Below are 21,060 nucleotides of genomic sequence, written 5' to 3'. Positions count from 1 at the left end.
TGGGGCTAACAATACATTATATGTTTATTAAAAAATTAAAAAAATATAAAACAAAACAAAACTCAGAAGGGCTTGAATCCCAAGAACAAGGACTATATTCCAGGACTAAAACTCAAACCAAAATAGACTAAGTCTCCATAAGATCAAGGAGATCCACCAATAATTTAACTGCCTGCTATATTATACAATATACAATTATACAATACTCTTCAGGATAGATAAAAAATGAGAACTACAAAATGCCATCTACAATCTTCTGTATACCATCACTAGATATCAAAAGAAATAGGAAAATGTGACTCATAATCAACAGAAAGCTCAGTTACTAAGAGCAGACCCACAGACAATCTGGATACTGGTATTAATAGTCAAGTATTTAAAATAAGTTTTATAAATATGTTAATAAATCTATAGGAAAAATGGGAATAATGGCAAAAGAAAATTTGAGGTTACTATGTAAAACCTTGAAAGTGAACTGATGGAAATTTCAGAATTTAAAAATACATAGCTAGAAAAATATTCATTGTTGGGAGTTAATGGCACATTTATTTATTTTTTAAAGATTTATTTATTTATTTATTTGACAGAGATCACAAGTAGGGAGAGAGGCAGGCAGAGAGAAGAGGAAGCAGGCTCCCTGCTGAGCAGAGAGCCCAATGCGGGGCTCAATCCCAAGGCCCTAAGATCATGACCTGAGCCGACGGCAGAGGCTTTAACCCACTGAGCCATCCAGGTGCCCTAAATGGCACATTTGTATTAAGTAAAAGTATCAATTAACATAAAGACAAGCCAGAAGGAAATAATCAAACTGAAGCACAGAGAGAAAAATAGTTGAAAAAAATAAACCATTTTACAAACATATAGAACACTATCAAACAGTTTAATATATAAGTAATTGGAATTTCAGAAAGAGCAAATGTGGCAGAAAAAATATTTTAAGAAGTAATGGCCCCCATGTTTCCAAACTTCATTAAACATAAACTAAACCACAATAACCAAAAGATCCATGAAGCTCAGCCAAACCCAGGCAGGATAAATGCAAAGAAAACTACCCTCAAATGTAATCACTCAAACTAAAAAGCAAAAACATGTTCTGAATCTTGGAAAAGATTATCCCAACTTCTCTTCTGAACTTCGGTTTTATATATTCAGATGCCTATCAAAATGTCTTCTTGGATGTCTTACAGTACTTTTGAATTCAACATGTTTAAAATCAAAGATAAAGAAAATTCTTAAAACTTGCCAGCAAAAAAAAAGACTTACTACATAAAGAGGAATCATAAGAATGATAGCTCACTTTTCATTAAAAAAAAAAAAAAAAGGAGACTGAAAGATGGTAAAACACCATATTTAAAGAGATAAAAGAAAAAAAAAAGAAATTTACAGAGAAAATATCCTTTAAAAATGGAGACAAAATAAAGACATTGTCAGTGAAATAAAAGCTGGGAGATTTTTGTCACTGGCAGACCTGGGCTACGAGAAATGCTAAAGGACATTCTTCAGGCTTATGCTACTGGATGGGAGTCTGGATCTAGAGACTGAAGAGCACTGACAATGGTAAATATGTCAATATTATAAAGGATGATTTTTTTCCTTAATTTCCTTGAGACAACTGACTTTGAAACAAAAATAAGAAAGTACTGCATATTATGTAACTTATAAAAATAAAACGTGTGACAATACTAGCATGAAGGATTAAAGGAAAGTGGTATAATGCTACTCCAGACAGACTCTCAGAAGTTAAGGGTTTATCCTGCAATCCCTAAAGTAATGACTAAAAAATAATGCACAGACATAGAGCTAAAAAGTCAACTGAGGAGACAAAATAGAATACTAAAATATATTTGATTTATCCTAAGGAAGTTTAAAAAGAGAGAGAGAGAGAAAGAGAGAGAGAGAGAGAAACAAGAATAAAAACCAGAGGAAACAAAAGAAAACAAATAGCAACATGGTAGACTAAAACTCAATGGTATCAATAGTTACAATAAATTTAAGGGACTGAACACTCTAATAACACAGCAGAGATTGTAAAAAAGGGTGAGGAGTGACATGTAACTCTATGTTGTTTATGAGGGACATGCCTTAAATACAAAGATATGAAAACAAGTTGAAAACAAAATAGAAAAAGATATACCACAAAATAGTAAGCATAAGAAAGCTTACAACTATGTTAATATCAAAGTATACAATAAGATCAAGGATAAACAGGAGCATTTGATAATGACACAAAGATTAATTCAACAGGAAAATAAAAATCCTACACACACACACACACCCCTAAGAAGAGAGCTTTAAAATACTTGAAACAAAACTGACCAGAACTCAAGGGAGACATACACAAATCTCCATAGTTTTTAATACCTCCATCTCGGTGATTGATAGAGCATATAAATACAACACAGTAAGAAGAGAAGATTTGAACACCATGATTTGAACCATCTTACTATTCATAAAACACTAGCTAACAACCGAAAAAGATCCACTTTTAAAAGTAGAACACACGGGGGGCACATGGGTGGCTCAGTGGGTTAAGCCTCTGCCTTCAGCTCAGGTCATGATTTCGGGGTCCTGAGATTGAACCCCAAATCAGGCTCTCTGCTCTCTGCAGGGAGCCTACTTCCCCCTCTCTTTGCCTGCTGCTCTGCCTACTTGTGATCTCTCTGTGTCAAATAAATAAAATCTTTTTAAAAAGGAGAACACATGGAATATTAAGCAAGATAGACCACATGCTAGGCCATAAAACAGTCCTAATAAATTGCCAAGAATTTAAATCTACAGAGCATGGTTTTGGTCATATCAGAATTAAATTAGAAATCAAAAATAATAAAAACATACATCCCACTGATTCACTTTATTTTTTAAAACTATTCACTCATTGCTTAATCCTTTTCATCTAACTTATTCTGACTCTCATTCATATTTCACTTTAAATGTTGTAAATGTCCTGCTGATGGTTAAATCCAGCAAGTCCAAATAAAATACTTATTTTTACACTATACACAAAAATAAACGCAAAATGGATTAGAGACCTTAATTCGAGACCTGAAACCATAAAAATCCTAGAAGAGAACACAGGCAGTAACTTCTCTGACATTAGCTATAGCAGCATTTTTCTAGTTATGCCTCCCGTGGCTAGAGAAACAAAAGCAAAATACTATGGGAACTATATCAAAATAAAAAGCTTCTGCACAGCGAAGGAAACAATCAACAGTACCAAAAGACAACGACTGAATGGGAGAAGATATTTGCAAATGACATATCTGATTAAGGGTTAGTATCTAAAAATAAAGAACTTCTACAACTCAACACCAAAAAAACCAAATAATCCAATTAAAAAATGGGCAGAAGAGGGGCACCTGGGTGGCTCAGTTGATTAAACATCTGACTCAGGTCTTGATCTGAGGGTCATGAGTTCAAGCCCTATCTTGAGCTCCACACTAGGTGTGGAGCCTACTTAAAAAAAGATGGGAAGAAGACATGAACAGACATTTCTCCAAAGACATCCAGAGGGCCAAAAGACACATGAAAAGATGCTCAACAGGAGTCATCACCAGGGAAATGCAAATCAAAACCACAATGAAAGATCACCTTATATCTGTCAGAATGGCAAGAATGAAAAAGACAAGAAATAACAAGTGTTGGTGAGGATGTGGAGAAAAAGGAACCCTCATGCATTATTGATGGGAATGTAAACTGGTACAGTCACTGTGGAAAACAGAATGGAGGCTCCTAAAAAAACTAAAAATAGAATACCATATGATCCGGTAATCCCACTACTGGATATTTACTTAAAGAAAATAAGAACCCTAGCTTTGAAAAATACATGTATGCTTACGTGTATTGCAGCACCATTTACAACAGTTGAGACATGCAAGCAGCCCAGGTGTCCTCTGATAGAAGGATAAAGATGTGGTGTGCCTACACAATGAAAACATTATTCGGCCATCAAAGAGAATGAAATCTTGCCGTATGTGACCATGTGGATGGAACTAGAGGCTATTCTGCTAAGTAAAATAAGTCAGAGAAAGACAAATACCTTATGACTTCACTCATATGTGGAATTTGAGAAACCAAAGAAACAAATAAAAAAGCAGACTCTGAACGCTAGAGAACAAACCAATGGTCACCAGAGGGGAGGTGGTGGGGGAGGGGTGAAACAGGTGAAGGCGTTTAAGAGTACACTATGATGATGAGCAACGAGTTGTTGAATATCTATACTGTAAACCTGAAATACAACACTGTTAATTATACTGGAATTAAAATTAAAAAGTAAATATTTAACTAATTTAAATATTTAACTCATTTAACTAATTCATTATGTGGGTCACTCATCAAGCAATGGTTCCTGATGACCTAACGTGTATCTGACTCCATACTTGGGGTAATAAGAGCTACTGCATAAAAAACACATTGCTGTGTGTAAAGCACTGTTATAAGTGTTTTATAATTAGGAACTCACGTAACTGAATCTTCATAATAATCTATAAGGTGGATATAGTTTTCAAGTCAAGGAAACTGAGGCAGCAAAAGGTAAAGTCACGGGAGCCATGGTCAGAGAGGCATTAAGCAGTGGAGCCTGAATTACCAGCTCAAATAGTCTTGTTCCATGGTCCACAGTCATGTGTCTTAACCATGGTCTTCACTCCAGTGCTCACAGACTGGTGGAGCGGAGGCGTCAAGACAAGTAAACTATCCAAATTCAGTGCAGTAGATGTTTGATCCCACATTCCCAGTGTTTCTGTGCCTTATATCTTAAGACAGAGGCACTTAATAATCTGCCTTATTCATCTATATAAACTTATTTTCAAGAAAATACCTAATGTCATTTATACTAAAAAAATTAGTTATAAAAATTTAACATTGCTTCATGTGCTCTCTTGGAACATTTGCATTTTAATAGTTTCTACTTGATTTAAGCAAAATACCTATTTCTAACTTTGGAATGTCAGGCATTCAGAGGACAGATGCAGGAAGGTTGTGGGAGGGGGTCTGGAGATCTGCCCAGGTGATCTTAAAAGTTAACCACATGAAAAAATATGGTTTCTCTATCTTTTAGTAAGTTGGATCCATGATACTCCTAATTGCTGAGTACTACAGAATTAGTCATACAAGTTTGGAATGAATCATCTTCAAGAATTTACTTAACTTTATCTGAAAGTATCCTTCTCTGTAAATGAGATCAGTATTCACTCCATAGGGCGATAAAAATTAAATGAGAGTATGAAGGCTCCAGCACGGTATGCAGCAATCAGCACACGATGCCTGATAAATGGAAACCAAACGATTAAAACAGGTCACATTTTCCACCTATCGTTCTCTCTCATGTGACAAGGCAGTTTTGATTTTTTGTTTTGTTTTTTTTAAAAAAACCTAAGTTCTATAATAGTTTGGCTTTTCATAAGATTGTAAGTCTGGGAGACTACTACACTCTGAAATAGCAATCAGAAGTTCAAAGAAAAGCACACACTCTCAGGCTGAGCCTTCTCTGCAAATGTGCACAGGCTGAGGTTTGTAGAAGTCAACAGTAAATCTATTCTGAGCTGAAGATAATAAAAATAATAGAAAATAAGTTATTTTTAGCCTGGAATTCTCTCCTAATTTATGCCATCAACATAATGATGTCTGCACGATCACAGATGTTTAATCCTGGGTCTTCAGAGCCTATCCAACCCCTCAGAAACCACAGCAGATTTTTTTTTTTTTTTTTTCAAAAGAGGAGGTGGAGGGGAACAGGACTTCAGTTTGAAAACTGGATTTGAAATCGGATTGTTCATTTTGAATCCACCATGACCAGGAAGTGTTCCCTGACCGAGAGTCAGAACTTCATTCAGAGACACCAGGAGCCTGAAGATTCCAGACATACCACTGGCTTTTACAGGGCATGAGGGTGGGTGCTGGGGTGGCTCAGTCGGTTGAGCCTTTGGCTCAAGTCATGATACATGATAACCCCAGGGTCCTGGGATTGAGTCCCGAATTGTGCTCCTTGCTCAGTGGGGAGCCTGCTTCTCCCTCAGTTTGTGCTCTCTGACAAATAAATAAATAAAATCTTTAAAAAAATTTTTTAAAAGGCACAAGGGTTAAGTTTTTCACTTCACAATTTCCATTTCATCCTCATTAAAGTCAGTGAAACAACAAACCTTGGTCTGTTGAAACTGATCAACAGAAAGTTCCCAAATGCTTCTTACTTTTTGATGATGTGAAATTAGGGAAGGCGGAAGTGAGGATTTGGAAAGGTGCTGGGGTTCCAGCCACATCAGACAAGGCCCGAGTAGTTAAATAATCGTCCTCAATGAAGATTGCTGGGGGAATAAGGCTTACAAAATTTTCTCCCACTGCATGAGAATAGGACCTTCAGTTAACTGTCCGGTTTTGTTCTCAGGACAAGCTGGGGATATGTGAATTATGTTACTCGGGAACACTGCTTACGGTGAAAAAGATCCCTGACCGGCAGCCTGAGTTGGTACCAAAAAGACACCAATACCCCACAGAAGAAGCCTTATCTTCCCAATTCCCCAAGTGTAAGATTCTCCCAGCTTGGGGGAGATGTCCTTTGTGGGGTCCCCAAAAGTTAGGCCTGCAGAGTTGTTACAAGAAACCCTGGATCCCATGGTACATGAGGCTCGTATGTCATGGTACCTGCCTGACGTGGACCTTGTCTCTTTGTATTCGAGCTGTCACCTGGGGTGGGGATTCAGAAGCAAGGATTCCCCCAAGGTGTGCCTGACACGTCCCAGCAGGCAAGTGGTTCCGGTCCCACTGCACAGACTGGTGCCAAGCAGTCGAGGAGAGTCTCAGGAGTTTGGATGTTAAGTTAAACCAAGTAAGATCTACCACCCCTTTCCCCAGTTGGTACTATTAGTACAAAACAGATGAGATAATATGGGCCAGAGGAAAAGTAGTAAATTCCTGTGAACAAGTTTTCCACTTAAAAATGACCGTAAAATGTGCCTGTGTTGCTCCACTGGTTAAGCATGTGCTTTTGGCTCAGATCATGACCCCAGGGTCCTGGGATGGAGCCCTGCCTAGGGCTCCCTGCACAGTAGGGAGTCTGCTTCTCCCTCTCCCTCTGCTGCACACCCCCTCTGTCAAATAAAATCTTAAAAGAATTTTTTTTTAAATAACAGTAAGATAGTATCTGCTGTTATTGATTTAAAAAAAAGAAGCAACATTTCCTTTCCATGTTTCCTGGTCTCTGGTTGTAATTCTGAAGTCGTTCTTATAAAACAAGACCCCTTTTAATTCCTGGAGCTGTGCATCTCTGAAACGGAAGCTGAGTAACAGTGCTCCCATCTGCTGACATTTGCAGTTTCAGAAGACCTTCAGAGAAGAGTGGGCCACGGCAAACAGAAAGTCACAAGAACTCTCCAAAGTGTGAAATAGTCTCTATGTCTACAGCAAATGTTGGCATACTTTTTGCTTCTCATTTTTATTCCTAGGGGATACAAAATATTCTTGGATTTGTATATACAGTTGTTTTTCATCTGGTTTAGGTATGATTAAATCATAGTAGCACATGGTTACATAGACTCTACAATGTGCTAGGCACTTCGAGTGTATCAACTCACTTAATCCCCACAACCTTTTTAGGTCATTACTATTAAATTCCCACCTTCTCACTCCTCGCTTCAGGGTGACCTCCTTCTCTTAGGGCTTGTATACTAAGAATATCTTTTGAGAAACTTATCTCATCTCTTCTTTCTCAGAGGTCTGTCTTCTCCCTAGAACTTATTTCAATTTTATCTCTCTGGGTCTCAACTACCCTGAAATACCCTTGACTAGGAATGCCAAGGTCAGGGGCGGCTCTGTAGCTGGTGCTAAGAGTGGTGTTTGAGGTACGTGCCTCACCCTCAGTGCCAGGCTTGGGAATACACTTTCCTATTTCACTGCACACCTTACGTTAGCTTCTGAGAACCTAAGAATGGCACAGGTGGTTGAGAAATTTCATGGCAGGGAATTAAGGGAAATATTTCATGGGCAGGGAGAGGACAGGTGCCATAGTTGTAGCGGACTGCAGGAAAGACTGAAGCCTCAGAAAATGGTGGCTAGCAGGCGGCTCCCTGGAATGGTGACAAGAAGTTGTGAGAACTTTATCCTCTCCATGAATTTCACCCTGGGTTTTTGTTTTTGTTTTTTTTGAGAAGCACTCCTGGTGCCTTTCCTCATACTATATACAGAAGGTAAAACCGCTCACGTAACAATAGTGGGCATGTCAGCTGTGACAACTGCTGTATCCTTTCGGGAAAAGCAGCCGAATACTGTTCATGTTCCTAACACCAGTCATCTTCTCCTGGACATTTACTCTAAGAAGCAAAAGTAAACTAGCAAAGCCATATACATGTTTCTTAAGACCCATGAAGGCTACAGAGCATTATGGAATGGGCTAAAGCGTCAAAGAAAAGAAAGCAGAATGCCTGTATGTCCACTCCAAGTACAACACTGAAAACATGCAGGTACATGTGGACAAAGACCGAATGAAAAACAAATGAAAACAGTTGTGACAAGATGATAAAATTATGATGTTACATCTCTTTTTTAGGATTACCTTGTTCTAAATTTTAAATGAAAAATTAAAATAATAACACTTAGGGAAGCGTGGGGGGGCTCAGTTAACTGTCTGACTCCTGATTTTGGCTCAGGTGTCATCTCAGGGTCATGAGATCAAGCCCTGCATCAGGCTCAGTACTCAGCAGGGCGTCTGCTTGGGTTCTCTCTCCCTCTTCTGCTGCCCCTCCCCCACTCTGTGCTCATGTGCTCGGTTTTCTCTCAAAAAAATAAAATAAGAACACTTATTCAGGTGCGTGTTAGGAAGGATATTTTCTCATCCTCAAATGCATTTATGTGTGCTATGGGTTATTTTTATTCCTAGGGGATACAAAATATTCTTGGATTTGTATATACAGTTGTTTTTCATCTGGTTTAGGTATGATTAAATCATAGTAGCACATGGTTACATAGACTCTACAATGTGCTAGGCACTTCGAGTGTATCAACTCACTTAATTCCCACAACCTTTTTAGGTCATTACTATTAAATTCCCATGAAGCAGATGAGGAAACTAAGCTCAGAAAAGTGGAGTACCTCCAAGATCCTGACTTAGTTGGTGAGTGGTAAGAGATAGGACTCCAGTTCTGACAGTTTGGCTCCAGAGTCCGTGCCCTAAACCACTGTCCCAAGCCCTATGCAGGGGATTACCAGAAAATGGACCACTGGTTTCCACCTCAGGCCAATATTCTTTCTAGTGAACTGGACCATACCTCATCTGGCAGATGAGAAAACTGAAAACAAGTTTTGAGTGGCTCACCCATAATTACATGACTAGATAGGGGTCGAGAACTAAATTCCTGATTTCTACTCCAGTGATCCCTGATTTTTTACTCCAGTGATCTTCCTATTATCCCAGACTGCTGAGAATGAAAAGAAAAATATCTAGCTTAGGACAAAAGTGAATGAAGAAGACCTCAGGGAAATCAAGTCTAAAACCTTTGAAAGGAAAAAAAAATCTTCCTTTTCTTTTGCCTTTTTAAAAAGAGTTATTTATTATAGGGGTGGGGGCAGAGGGAGAGAGAAAATCCCAAGCAGAGTCCCCACTGAGCTCAGAGCCTGACATGGGGCTTGATCCCAGGACTCCAAGATCATGACCTGAGCTGAAATCAAGAGTCAGAGGCTTAACCAACTGAGCCACCCAGTGACCCTCTCTTTATCATTTATTTTAATGGGACTCTGTCCTGACACTGGCCATTGTCACAGATAGACATTTGTACTTGGGAACTGGTGACCCCCATGGGAGGGCAAAAACGTGATGGAGAGGACAGGGGCATCTGGGAGATACAGCCAACATGGTGCATATCTGGTGTTCTAGGGTGAACTATGGGTATGTGTCTGTGTCTGGTGTTCTATCGGGTGAACTACACATGTGTGTCTGTGGATTGTGTAGAGTCCTGTGGAGAAATGACATGCCCATCAAGTGGGCCTACTGAAAAATACACTAACCATTTTCTGCTTTAAAAAAACTAAAAAACAATAAACAAACAAACAAAAAAAAAGTGGTTCTGTGAGAAAACTGACCTTGGAGGGTAGGATGGTCACTTGTATGTCAACATGGCTAGACTATAGTACTCCATTATTTAATCAAACAGCAATCCAGGTTTTGATGTGAAGTTATTTGAGAGATGTGATTAACATGTATAATCTGTTGACTTCAAGTAAAAGTCACCCTTGAGAATGTGGGTGGGCCTCACCTCATCCTTTGAAGGTCTTCAAAAAATAACCTGGGGTTTCCCGGAGAAAAAGTATTCTGCCTCAAGACAGCATGAACTTCTGCCTGAGTTTCTAACCTGCTGATCTGATGTACAGACTTCAGACTTGCCAGCCCTGATAACTGCAAGAGACAGTATCTTCAATCCACCCACCATCGGCCCATCAAGAGACAGAAAGAGCTATTTTTCTGGAAACAGCTGGAAACCCTGAGTGGTCCAAGGGTCTGGCCAGGACTGCGAAGTACTGTGATCATGCTGAGCACACAGATCCACCTGACATACAGAGGACGAAAAGCAGAGAGAGCTGGAAGTGTGGCTGAAGAGACAGGGGACATCACATGCCACCTGACGCAGGCAGGGACCAGAGCAGACGTTCCTCTCTGCCCCCAAGTGAGAGCGGGCAGGCGGGGGTGGTGTGCTCAGCACAGTGAGGATGGAGAGCAGCGTGCCTGCTGCAAAACACAGGCCCAAGCCCTGGAGAGTCCTTGGAGCGACAAATGCCACTTGAGAGTCAAGAACATGCGCCTGGACTTCTAGGAATTCATACAAAACAGTGTTCTGGGAGGATGAGGAGACCCTCTTCTGTGAGGGCTGACCACAAGACATTCCTGGTGTCCGGCAAATGAGGCACCACTCCTTCTTCACTGCTCTGGGTTCCTACTGCGGTGAAATTGCAGCAGGATTGGGCAGACGTACAGTTTAAGCCCCATCTACTTCCCCTTTTAAAAACAAAGGTGTTCTTTCTCACTTCTTCCCCATCACCCTCCTCCTCCTCCTCTCTCCCTGCAGCTCCTTCCCCTGAACGACTGCTGGGAGGCCAAGGGGAGAAGGGGCAGGGCTGGCGATCCATCTTACCTTGGCTTCGGATGTGGGCTCCAAGAAGCATAGGCGGTTCCCGAGGCCCTCGGCTGCCAGGCAGAACTTCCTTTGCTCCTTGTGAATGTTCGCGATGCACTGGAGAACCACCTCGTCTTCCTGCCAGCAGAACAGAGACACGCGTGTGAGCGAGCGGGGGCCGCCTCCCCACGGGGAACCAGGTCCCCAAATCACCTTGCTCTACCATTAGCAGGTACACTGGGAGGTGCAGGCTTCTGCGTGTGATACCGAAAAGGGGAGTCTGCTCTTCACTTGGCCGTGCTGAACGCCTCCCCGAGTCAGAATTCTCAGCTCTGGGGTGGGGTCTGCAGGAGCAGGTCCATGTATGCGGGACCCTCACTGCAGCATGACCGTCACTGCTGGAACACGGGAAAGGCACGCAGTCTGGGTGAGCGGACAATTTCCATACTGGGTGCACGAGAGTAAGTTAAAGCCATCTCCAGATAAACGACAGAAACGGGGCAGTGAGATGTGACTGAGGGGAAGAGAGACAACAGCAGAGATCAGGCAGAGATGGGATCCGTGAAGGGAAGGTCCATTTGGCATCAGGCTTGGACGAGGCAAGAGCCATGTTGGGGGGGGTGGGCGGGGATGGGGGGGTGCATGTAGTGGGTAACACATTTGCCAGGGATGCAGAAGGAAACTGGGGATGGTGATAGGAGAATGCGTCCTAGACATATGGGAAAGGACAGCTGAGAGAAGCCTGGAGGGTTCACATGGGGAGGAGCTGAAGGTCAAGGAGGGGAACCACTCGGAATTCCAAAGGAGGGGGACCTCTCTCCCATGCATCCCTCTCAAAAGCAACCCTCCTGAGTCTTCAGAGACCTTGTTTGAACAGCAATCCTCTCACTGATGGTCCAGAAATGAGGCCAACCTCTATTTACACTTACGTGCTTACCTCCTGCACAGCCCTGCCTGAGACCGAGGAAAGCATTTTCCTTACCATTCCTCTAATTTGTCAGTTATGCCCCCACTCTCCCTATCACTTAAAATTACCTTTGGGTTTCAAACACCAAAAACATTTGCAGGTGTGGTTGAGTTAAAGCAATGAGAGGGGGCCAGGTGGGGCTTCCTCCCTAGCAAAGGCTCTCCTGTTCCCCCATCTCACCCCAACACGCCCTGGTGTTAGTGTACATCCTGGAGTACCGGACAGGCAGACCAAACAGAAATGGAGTCACATGGAAAAGTAAAATCCTTCCACCTGATGGAAAGATAAGAGAGTCAATAGTAAGAGATCTCTAGAGAAGATGTCTGCTGGTACCAAGAGATTGTTCAGGGGCTATAGGAAAAATGGGAGAAGCCACAAATCACAGACATATGAAAAGATTGGGGTGGGGGGAGCTCCACACTTTCACTGGCACAGAAACATCACTGTTTATCATTAAATTGAGTCAGTAATAAATTCAAAACCTCTGCTTATAGTGAAGTCAGCATTCATGGTCTTCTTTTGAGTTGAGATGGAACAAAACTCCAGAATAGCACTATGCTCTCAGAATGTGGATTCAGTGAATTCTCTGGAGAGAATGAAGTTTTCCCTCAGGTGGAACCTCCCCCAGCTCCTGTGGTGACCGGAGGTAATCACATCCTCCCAAAGGGCACAGGAAACAAGGGAGTCCTCTCAGGTGTCAAAATGACTGAAGGGCGCTCTGTGCACTGCCAAATGGGTCGTGGGAGTTATGTCGTCTGTACAGCAATGACAGTCCTTCAAACACATAATTTTACTGTCCAAAATGTCAAGAGGCCCCCCTACTGAGTAATATTTAAGTATCTCCCACCTACACACAATTCACCAGCGAAAACAACAACAACCACCACCACCACCACCACCACCAAACCCAGGCATTTAAAAATCACGGGAGTGTGTTACAGACCAGACTTCAGGAACGGGTGAAAGTAGAATTTTCTCCTCAGCTTGAGTTGAGGACACTTCTTACCATGACCTCATATTTTTTCATGTGGATATATTACCTATCCTTCCAAGCTTAGCTCAAATACCACAATCCTTTACGAAGCCTACATAATCTCTCCTTTATCCAAATTTCCATAGCAATATCACCATACTCTTGCATTATATTCGTTTACATGCATGCCTTATCCCCAGCTATGTGTTTTGAAATGGCTAACGTTTACTGTTCTCAGACTATACAACAGGCACTATGCTCTATGTATAATAACCAGGTAAGTTTCACCCCAACGCTATGGTGTTGGTACTACTGTCACCTGCACTTGACAAAGGAGGAGCTCCTGCACAGAGCCTTTCAGTAACCTGCCTCCAGTCTCACGGTGGAGAGGGGTAGAGTCTTGAACTCGATCCGGGGAGTCTGCATCCATGCTCTTTCTCCCAGCCCTCTCAGCTGGCTTGGCACCCCTTGAAGGCAGGACCCACATCGGGTTCATGTTTATACCTATCAGGATACTCGTTTGGCATAATGCCTTATGTACAACATATACGTGGCTATAATTTATTGAATGTGTATGCTTCTGGCTTTGTAACCCTAGTTAATTACAAATCCAGTGAAGAAAACTGCTTCTCCATCTAAGCTGGGAACATAATGTGTTTGGTAAAAGCATGTTGACTGAGATTTTTGTTATTTTTTAAGAAATATTTCATTTATTTATTTGACAGAGAGAGACAGCGAGAGAGTGAACACAAGCAGGGGGAGAGGGAGAAGCAGGTTTCCCACTGAGCTGAGAGCCTGAGGTGGGGCTCGATCTCAGGACTCCAGGATCATGACCTGAGCTGAAGGCAGATGCCTACTGACTGAGCCACTCAGATGCCCCAGAATCAGAATTTTAAAAAGAGATTTGTCTACTCTCACCCATGTAACAATAATTACTGCAGAAAAGGTTACTTTTCACTGATGAGTCAGAACTGAATAATCTCATGAGAACAGATGCTGACATAAAAAAGTAGAGAATAAGCAATAATAATGAGTCTTTGAAGTCCATTTCAGGAGTTTTTTTTCACTTCTGTTACTCAGTTGTAATTATTGATAACATTATCAACTATTCATTCCACACCACATTGCTGAGATTCCCCCCCAGGTTATTTAACATTAACGACAACACAATCGCTTTAAGAATGAGGATACCAAGGGTCCTAGGAATCAGGCAATGTTAATCAGGGAATATTTAATGAATATTATGTGTTCAATGTTAATCAGGGAATATTTAATGAACATATTATGTGCCACCATATCACAGCATCTCAGTTTTGTGCTTATAACTACCCTGTAGATACTAATATCCTTTCTATTTGTAGATAAAGAGATTGATGCACAGAGAGGCTAATTATTTTGCCTAGCCCCACACAGCATGTAAAAAATAGATTCTAACCTTGAACCTTGGGACTCTCTGAATCAGGAGCCTGCCCTTTTCACCATGATGCCCAACAGTCTTCCAAGAGACTGACCTTAGTAATAGGTCTGAATTCACATCTCCCTGATTTCAAGACCCATGGTAGTAGTGTCGATAAAAACAGAAAACTCCCAGCCCCCTCACATGGCTGTACAACACTGAAGAGTAACCCAATCACAGAGCACAATGCCAGAGAGAACTGGAGAGCTGAATAATAATAAACTATAATGATAAAATAATAAACAGTATTTTAAATATATCATTTAATATTTAAATGTATAAGATATATTTATATGTATAAACAGTAAAATAAATAACAAAAATAATATACAATAATAAAGAAACTTCTGTGCCCAGTGACTCTAACACAGGAAGGTGTGTACATCACCCCCAAACTTGTAAGAGAGGGGGAGGAATGATCATAATCCAAGGTCTATCATCTGCCAGCATCCCTCCAAGCCATGTGGTTCACAAGCGTCAGCTATGCCTGTCAAAGATTCAGCTTGCAGTGGTGTTGAGTGATTGTCCCTGAACAAGGATACACAGCCTTTTGCTCTCTCGGCTTAGATTTCATATTATCACAGGTCATCTCTGATGAAGTAAATTTCTTCCTATTCTCCTCCAGCTGAAGGACCTTGAACTTGAAAACCAATGGAGCTTGCCTATTCTATCCCTACTGCTTCTCTCTCACACCCTGGCTCCCAGCCCAAGAGTGACAACAACTATGTCTGGAGCTCTTTTGATGGCTGGGGGCACCTTGGCTCCCCCTCTTCTCCCTGGGTCATTTGCAAAGAACCCTTTGGGATGAAACAAAATGGCTGACGGTCCTATTTAAGGGAGATCATTAGGCAGCTGATGACAGCCCTATAGTTAGATCTGCACATCACTGGTACCAAGAAGCTCGTGAGCAGGGAGCGCGTGGGACAGAGTGCAGGCCAGCAGATTTCACCATCCACATCTAAGTGCAGGCATTACTGCAGAGGAAAATCCATAACCATTTATTGCTTTAAAAAGGAAGATGTGTCCCAGCCACTCATCTTGAACATCTGACACTATGTTAGGAAACTGATACAGTTAGAGCTCTGAGCTTAATATATGCAGACATGGGTGAGAGAGCTCATTGTCAGGCTTTACCCCAAAGCAACTTTTAAGTGAAAAATAAGTGGACCCTTGAGACAATGAGCCTATCCCTCAATTATTTCACGAGGATTAATGGTAGTGGTCTACTCTACATTCTAATTATCAATCATTTGGACTATTTGCTTGCTTAGACTCTAAGCTCCTTAGAAGCAAGAGCCTCTCGCTTCCCTGAAAAGCCCCAGTCCTGTGCATAGTACAGAGTAGAAAAGTCAAAATATTTGTGAGTTTATTGAACAAGTTATATACTTTGAAAACTATTAACAAAAATGCTTATGCATAAATTTTGCATATAAAAATCTTCATTTTCTTACTTGTAGGGTCTGGAATACCAACATGGAAATAGTGGAAATTATGTAGAAGGAACTGGGTGGGATACCCTGCTTCCACAATGGCCCCATGGGACAAATACTTTTTTATCCCACTTAAAAATTTTTGAAGCTAAAGGTTATCGACTGAGGGAGGAGGCCAGTTAGTTCAATGTCCAACTAGTAGAAGCTGACATTATACTATGTCCCTAGGGACAGTTTCTACAGTTTCTCACTTGCAGTTGTCTGTTTTTGATGTAGTATGATTACACCTTTGGAACTCCTCATTGTTTTTCTAATCTCTCAAAAATGAGGGATGGTTCCCATCTCTCCTTCCTTACTACTCACTGATAGTTGCAAAAATGCAGTAAAATGGAATTTTTGGGATCCCAAGCAACAAAGTTGATATAGTTTATTGCCCTTTCCTTCTTTGAAAACTTTCATTTGGCTCATAAGGTAGACTTTCTTTTGGTTGTCCCCTCTCTTCACTAGCAGATCCCGCTCAGTCACCTTGGCTGGCATGCCTTCTTCCCCCTCTCTGCTGCTCCCTAAGACTACTCCCAGCCTGTTCCTTTGAGTTCTTTTCTTTACCGGCTCTCCCCTCCTTCATTATCTCATTTGCTGTCGTGGCTTTTAAAAAACCACGTGTACATGAATGACTCTCATGTTTATATCACACCAGCTTAGGCTTCTCCTCTGCACTCCAGCTTTTATCTCCAGCTGCTTAGTATCTCCAAATCCAACTCCTGATGGTCTCCCCCGAGAATCCTCCCAGAGACTTCTCTGTCTCAGGACATGGTAACCCCTTCTTTAGGTTCTCAGGCAATAAATACAGAAAAAAAATTAATTAAAATAAAAACTGGAGTCCTACTCAGTCCTTTCTTTCTCTCACCTCACATCCACACCAGCAACAGATCCTACCCATCCAGCCTTCAGAATGGATCCAGCTGGCCTCCCGTGCAGCCGTCTACACCATGTGGCTTGGGTATCAGCTCTTGGCATGTTTCCCACTCCTACTTCTTCTCTCCACCTCTTCTCTCTCCCCCCAGAGACTTTGAAAACCTGAGATAGGTCATCCCACTCTTTAAAACCCTCCAAGGGCTCTCTGTCTCACTCTGGAAAAAGGCAGAATTCTTACCATGGCCTGTGAAGTACTAAAATTAGGCCCAAGTCTCAACGACCTCTCTTATATCACCCTCGTTTGCTCAGTTTCAGCCACACTGGCCTCCTCTGAAGAGCCCCAGTTTTCGAAGCGAGACCCTCCCTCACCTGCTTTGTGCTCACTGTTCCCTTTGCCCAGGATGCTCTCCCCCCAGACGCCTCCAGGGCTCCCATCTTCACTTCCTTTAGGTGTCTGCTCCATGTCCCCTCAGCAGAGGGGCCTTTTCCAATGACCCAATACATAACTACACCCTCATCCTCACCCTGTGCTGCCCATCTTGCTTAATCAGCTTTCTTTTCCAACCAGCACATATCACCTAAGAATACATGTATCTCTTAGTTCTCTCCTCCTTCATTAAAATATAACTCTCCTAGGGGCGTCTGGGTGACTCAGTGGGTTAAAGCCTCTGCCTTCAGCTTGGGTCATGGTCTCAGGGTCCTGGGATCAGGCCCCGCATCGGGCTCTCTGCTCAGCAGGGAGCATGCTTCCCCTTCTCTCTCTGTCTGCCTCTCTGCCTACTTGTGATCTATCAAAATAAATAAATAAAATAGAAAATAAATAAAATATAACTCTCCTAGATACGGTTTTTCTCAACACTGCATCTCTAATGCCTGAAGTTGTACCTCGTACACAGTAGGCACTCCAACGGTCGCTGAATGACAGAGCAGTCATGTTGTTTCTTACTAAATGTAGCGCCCACAAAAACCTAGGTGTTCATCACACTCTTCCATTGCTTTACGGGAAGTGATCAAACAGTCCTCAGACTCAGCCGGAACTGCTTGCTTATGTTGGAGACTGACCAGTGGCACCTAGGGCCTCCGGGGCCCTTTCTGCTCCAGCAACTGGAAGGTGTGTTCTGCTTCCTCTTCATAACTTTCCTCACTGCTGAGAAGGTGGAGTTTGGGGTGTGATTATAAAAACCATTCAGCATCACCCGAGGCTTGGTCTCTTTGGAACCTGCAGAGAAGAGGGCCAAGGGGAAAGCCTTTCCCCCCACTGATTAGGGGGACAAACAGGCACTAGGGTTTACACATGCATTTAATTCCTTCTCAGATAGATCATGTTGCTATTAGATACAGAAGAATGCAGTGACCCATGACATGTTCTTCTAGAAATAACAGTCAATTACTAAAATTTTTCCTATTCTCACAGGACAGAAAAATAATGATCTAGTTGGTACCAAGGGAATCTCTGCCTCCACACGAAGGTTTCTATACAATTTTGTTTGTAATGTTGATATTGAATCCTTCTCTCTCATCCGATGAGAATAAACCAGGTGAGTGACCAGACCCCAGTGTATGCACTTTACCCCTTGGCCAAGTTTCTTTCTTCCTTAGGCACATCAGCCAGGTTGAAGAACAAATGGGAAAAAGCTGGAATGCTAGAGCAAATCATGGTGTTCAGTGTCTAACCTAAAGGGGATAGCAGGGCTCAGTAACAGTTATGGCAGGAAAATTTAGGTCGCTGGATAAAGCATTGATCTGAACCTAATTTTAAGAAGGGGATCTGACCAGGACACTTCAACCTCCCATGTTCACATTATAAATGCAGATGAGTTTGCTCTGTGTCCCCCATCTTGATGGGGTCTGAGCACCGTGACCTGAGAACCATACAAAGAGCATCCAATACTGATTCTACTTCGGTACTACCAAGACTGTGACAAATTGTGCAATGATAGTCACATTTTTATGTTATTACATCCATTCTTTATTTTTAAGTCAATTTCCTTTATCTTTGATTCTAGGATCTTTGGCTTCTGAAGTGAGATATGACACCTTCCCTGGGCCTTGCAGTTCACCCATGACAGCCCACCCACTTGTAGGAAGACGTTCTAATAGGACCTCCAGTGAAGGGAGAGGACCACAGTACCACCTGCTTTTGTTTCTTGGGAACAAACTAAGTATTGAGATTCCTTCTACTAGCGTAACAGACTGCCTCAGACAGGGTACTTTCTAGAATATTTCTCTTTAAGACTTGTAGAGAAAGTAGAAAAACTAAAATGTCCGACATGAAGGACACAAACAAATACTCTGCCTCTATGCATAATCAATCCAATTTACTGACAGATGTTGTAAAATCCAAGAGCAATGACAAAGTATCTAGCAATTTCCATACAAAATCTAATAGCGAGGGAACACTGTGCCTTTTTCAGAAAGGATGCTTGATGAAGTTAGTAGCTTATAATGAAATTTATGGGCTGAAATTTAGATAAGTCTTTGAAAATAGGTCACTTAAAAGCAAAAGAAGTGTGTTCATAATTTAATTTTACATAAAGCCCAATTAACTATCCAGGACTAGTTAAGGAAGGAAGGAAGAGGGAAAGAAAGGGAAAAAAAAAAAAAACCAGAAAGGAAGGAAGGACAGATGGACAAAAGAGAAATAAAGAATGAATGACCCCATCCATTTTTCCAAGCTCCATGCAGAATTAAGTCATATGTTTGTTTAAGAAACATCTGTGTGTCTACTGGTGTGCTGGACTCTGTTTCATGGCCTGGGGTGCAGAGGTGAACAAGTCAGGCCACACATCTGCCCTCTTGGATGTCCCATTCTAAGATGATGACTCTCCTGTAGTACACATGGTCACAAATGGGTTTTGGGGGACAGTGGTTTAGGTAGGATATAATCTAGGACCAGAAGAATCTGAGTGGGACAGGGACAAGAACCCAGGGATGTTTGAGTGACTTCTCTTTCTTTTCTGAGACTTTCTTTGCCCCAAGATTAGCTCCTGTGTATGTTTCTATCATAAACCTCACTTCTCTGTATTGTAACTCTTGGATTTCTTATCTAAATCCCTCTTACCAGAATTTTTTCTGCTTAGAGGGAAAGAACTATATCCTGCTCATCTCCATCTCATCTGTGTTCTATCTCTATACCTACCATTTGGAGCAACAAGGTCAAAAATTTGTTGAATGAAAATAATGAAGGCTGGGACAAATATTGGATCAAAATATTGGGTCAAATCTCAGTAAAAAGCTCTAGACCGGGGGCATCTGGGTGACTCACTTGGTTGGGCGTCTGACTCTTGGTTTTGGCTGAGGTCACGATCTCAGGGTGGTTGGACTGAACCAGGCATCTAGCACCAATTTTAGTGTGGAATCTTCTTGGGATTTCATCTCCCTCTGCCTTTCCCCAGTGTACATGTGCTATCTAGTAAGTAAAAATTTCAAGAAAATAAATATCTGTAGACCTAGAGTAACTGACAGGATTCAAAACCAGATACCATCAGAAATATATCCACACTTACATGGTCAATTGATCTGTGTCAAAAAGGCAAGAATATACAATGGGGAAAAGATGGTCTTTTCCATAAATGATGCTGGGAAAACTGGACAGCTACATGCAAAAGAATGAAAACTGGACCATTTTCTTACATCATATACAAAAATAACTCAAAGTGGATTGAAGACCTAAATGGGAGTTTTGAAACCATAAAACTGGTAGAAAACATAGGCAGCAGGTGCGCCTGAGTGACTTGGTTGTTTAAGCATCTGCCTTCAGCTGGGGTCATGGCTCAGGGTCCTGGGATAGAGCCTTGCAGCAGGCTCCTTGCTCAATGGGGAGCCTGCCTCTCCCTCTCCTTCTGCCTGCTACTCTCTGTCAGGTGGATAAGTAAAAATCCTAAAAGAAAAGAAAAAGAAAACATAGGCAGTAATTTTTTGACATCAGCTTTAGCAACATTTTTCTAGATATGTCTCCTCAGGCAAGGGAAACAAAGGCAAAAATAAACTATTGGGACTCCATCAAAATATAAAGTTTTGCACAGCAAAGAAAGTCATCAACAAAATAAAAAGGCAACCTACTGAGTGGGAAAGGATATTTGCAGATGATAGAGCCATTAAAAGGTTAGTATCTTAAGTATGTAAAGAAATTCTACAACTCAACACCAAAAAACAAATAATCAAATTAAAAAATGGGCAGATAACCTGAACAGACATTTCTCTAAAGACAACCAGATGACCAACAG

At 41.6% G+C, this 21,060-nt stretch overlaps 1 protein-coding gene across 1 annotated transcript in view; it reads right to left on the bottom strand.

Moving 5' to 3' along the window:
- The window catches only part of RYR3 (ryanodine receptor 3), a 499,651-nt gene that overhangs the window by 335,734 nt on the left and 142,857 nt on the right, over positions 1-21,060 (bottom strand). Inside the window, exon 2 of the mRNA XM_032856920.1 lies at positions 11,112-11,231. Coding sequence (XP_032712811.1) covers positions 11,112-11,231 — 120 coding nt within the window. The remainder of the gene's footprint in view (positions 1-11,111; positions 11,232-21,060) is intronic.

Source organism: Lontra canadensis, unplaced genomic scaffold (assembly GCF_010015895.1).
Source record: "Lontra canadensis isolate GAN:19392208 unplaced genomic scaffold, GSC_riverotter_1.0 scaffold12, whole genome shotgun sequence".
In the NCBI taxonomy this organism is placed as follows: domain Eukaryota; kingdom Metazoa; phylum Chordata; class Mammalia; order Carnivora; family Mustelidae; genus Lontra; species Lontra canadensis.
This window is presented reverse-complemented; position numbering and strand designations above follow the sequence as displayed.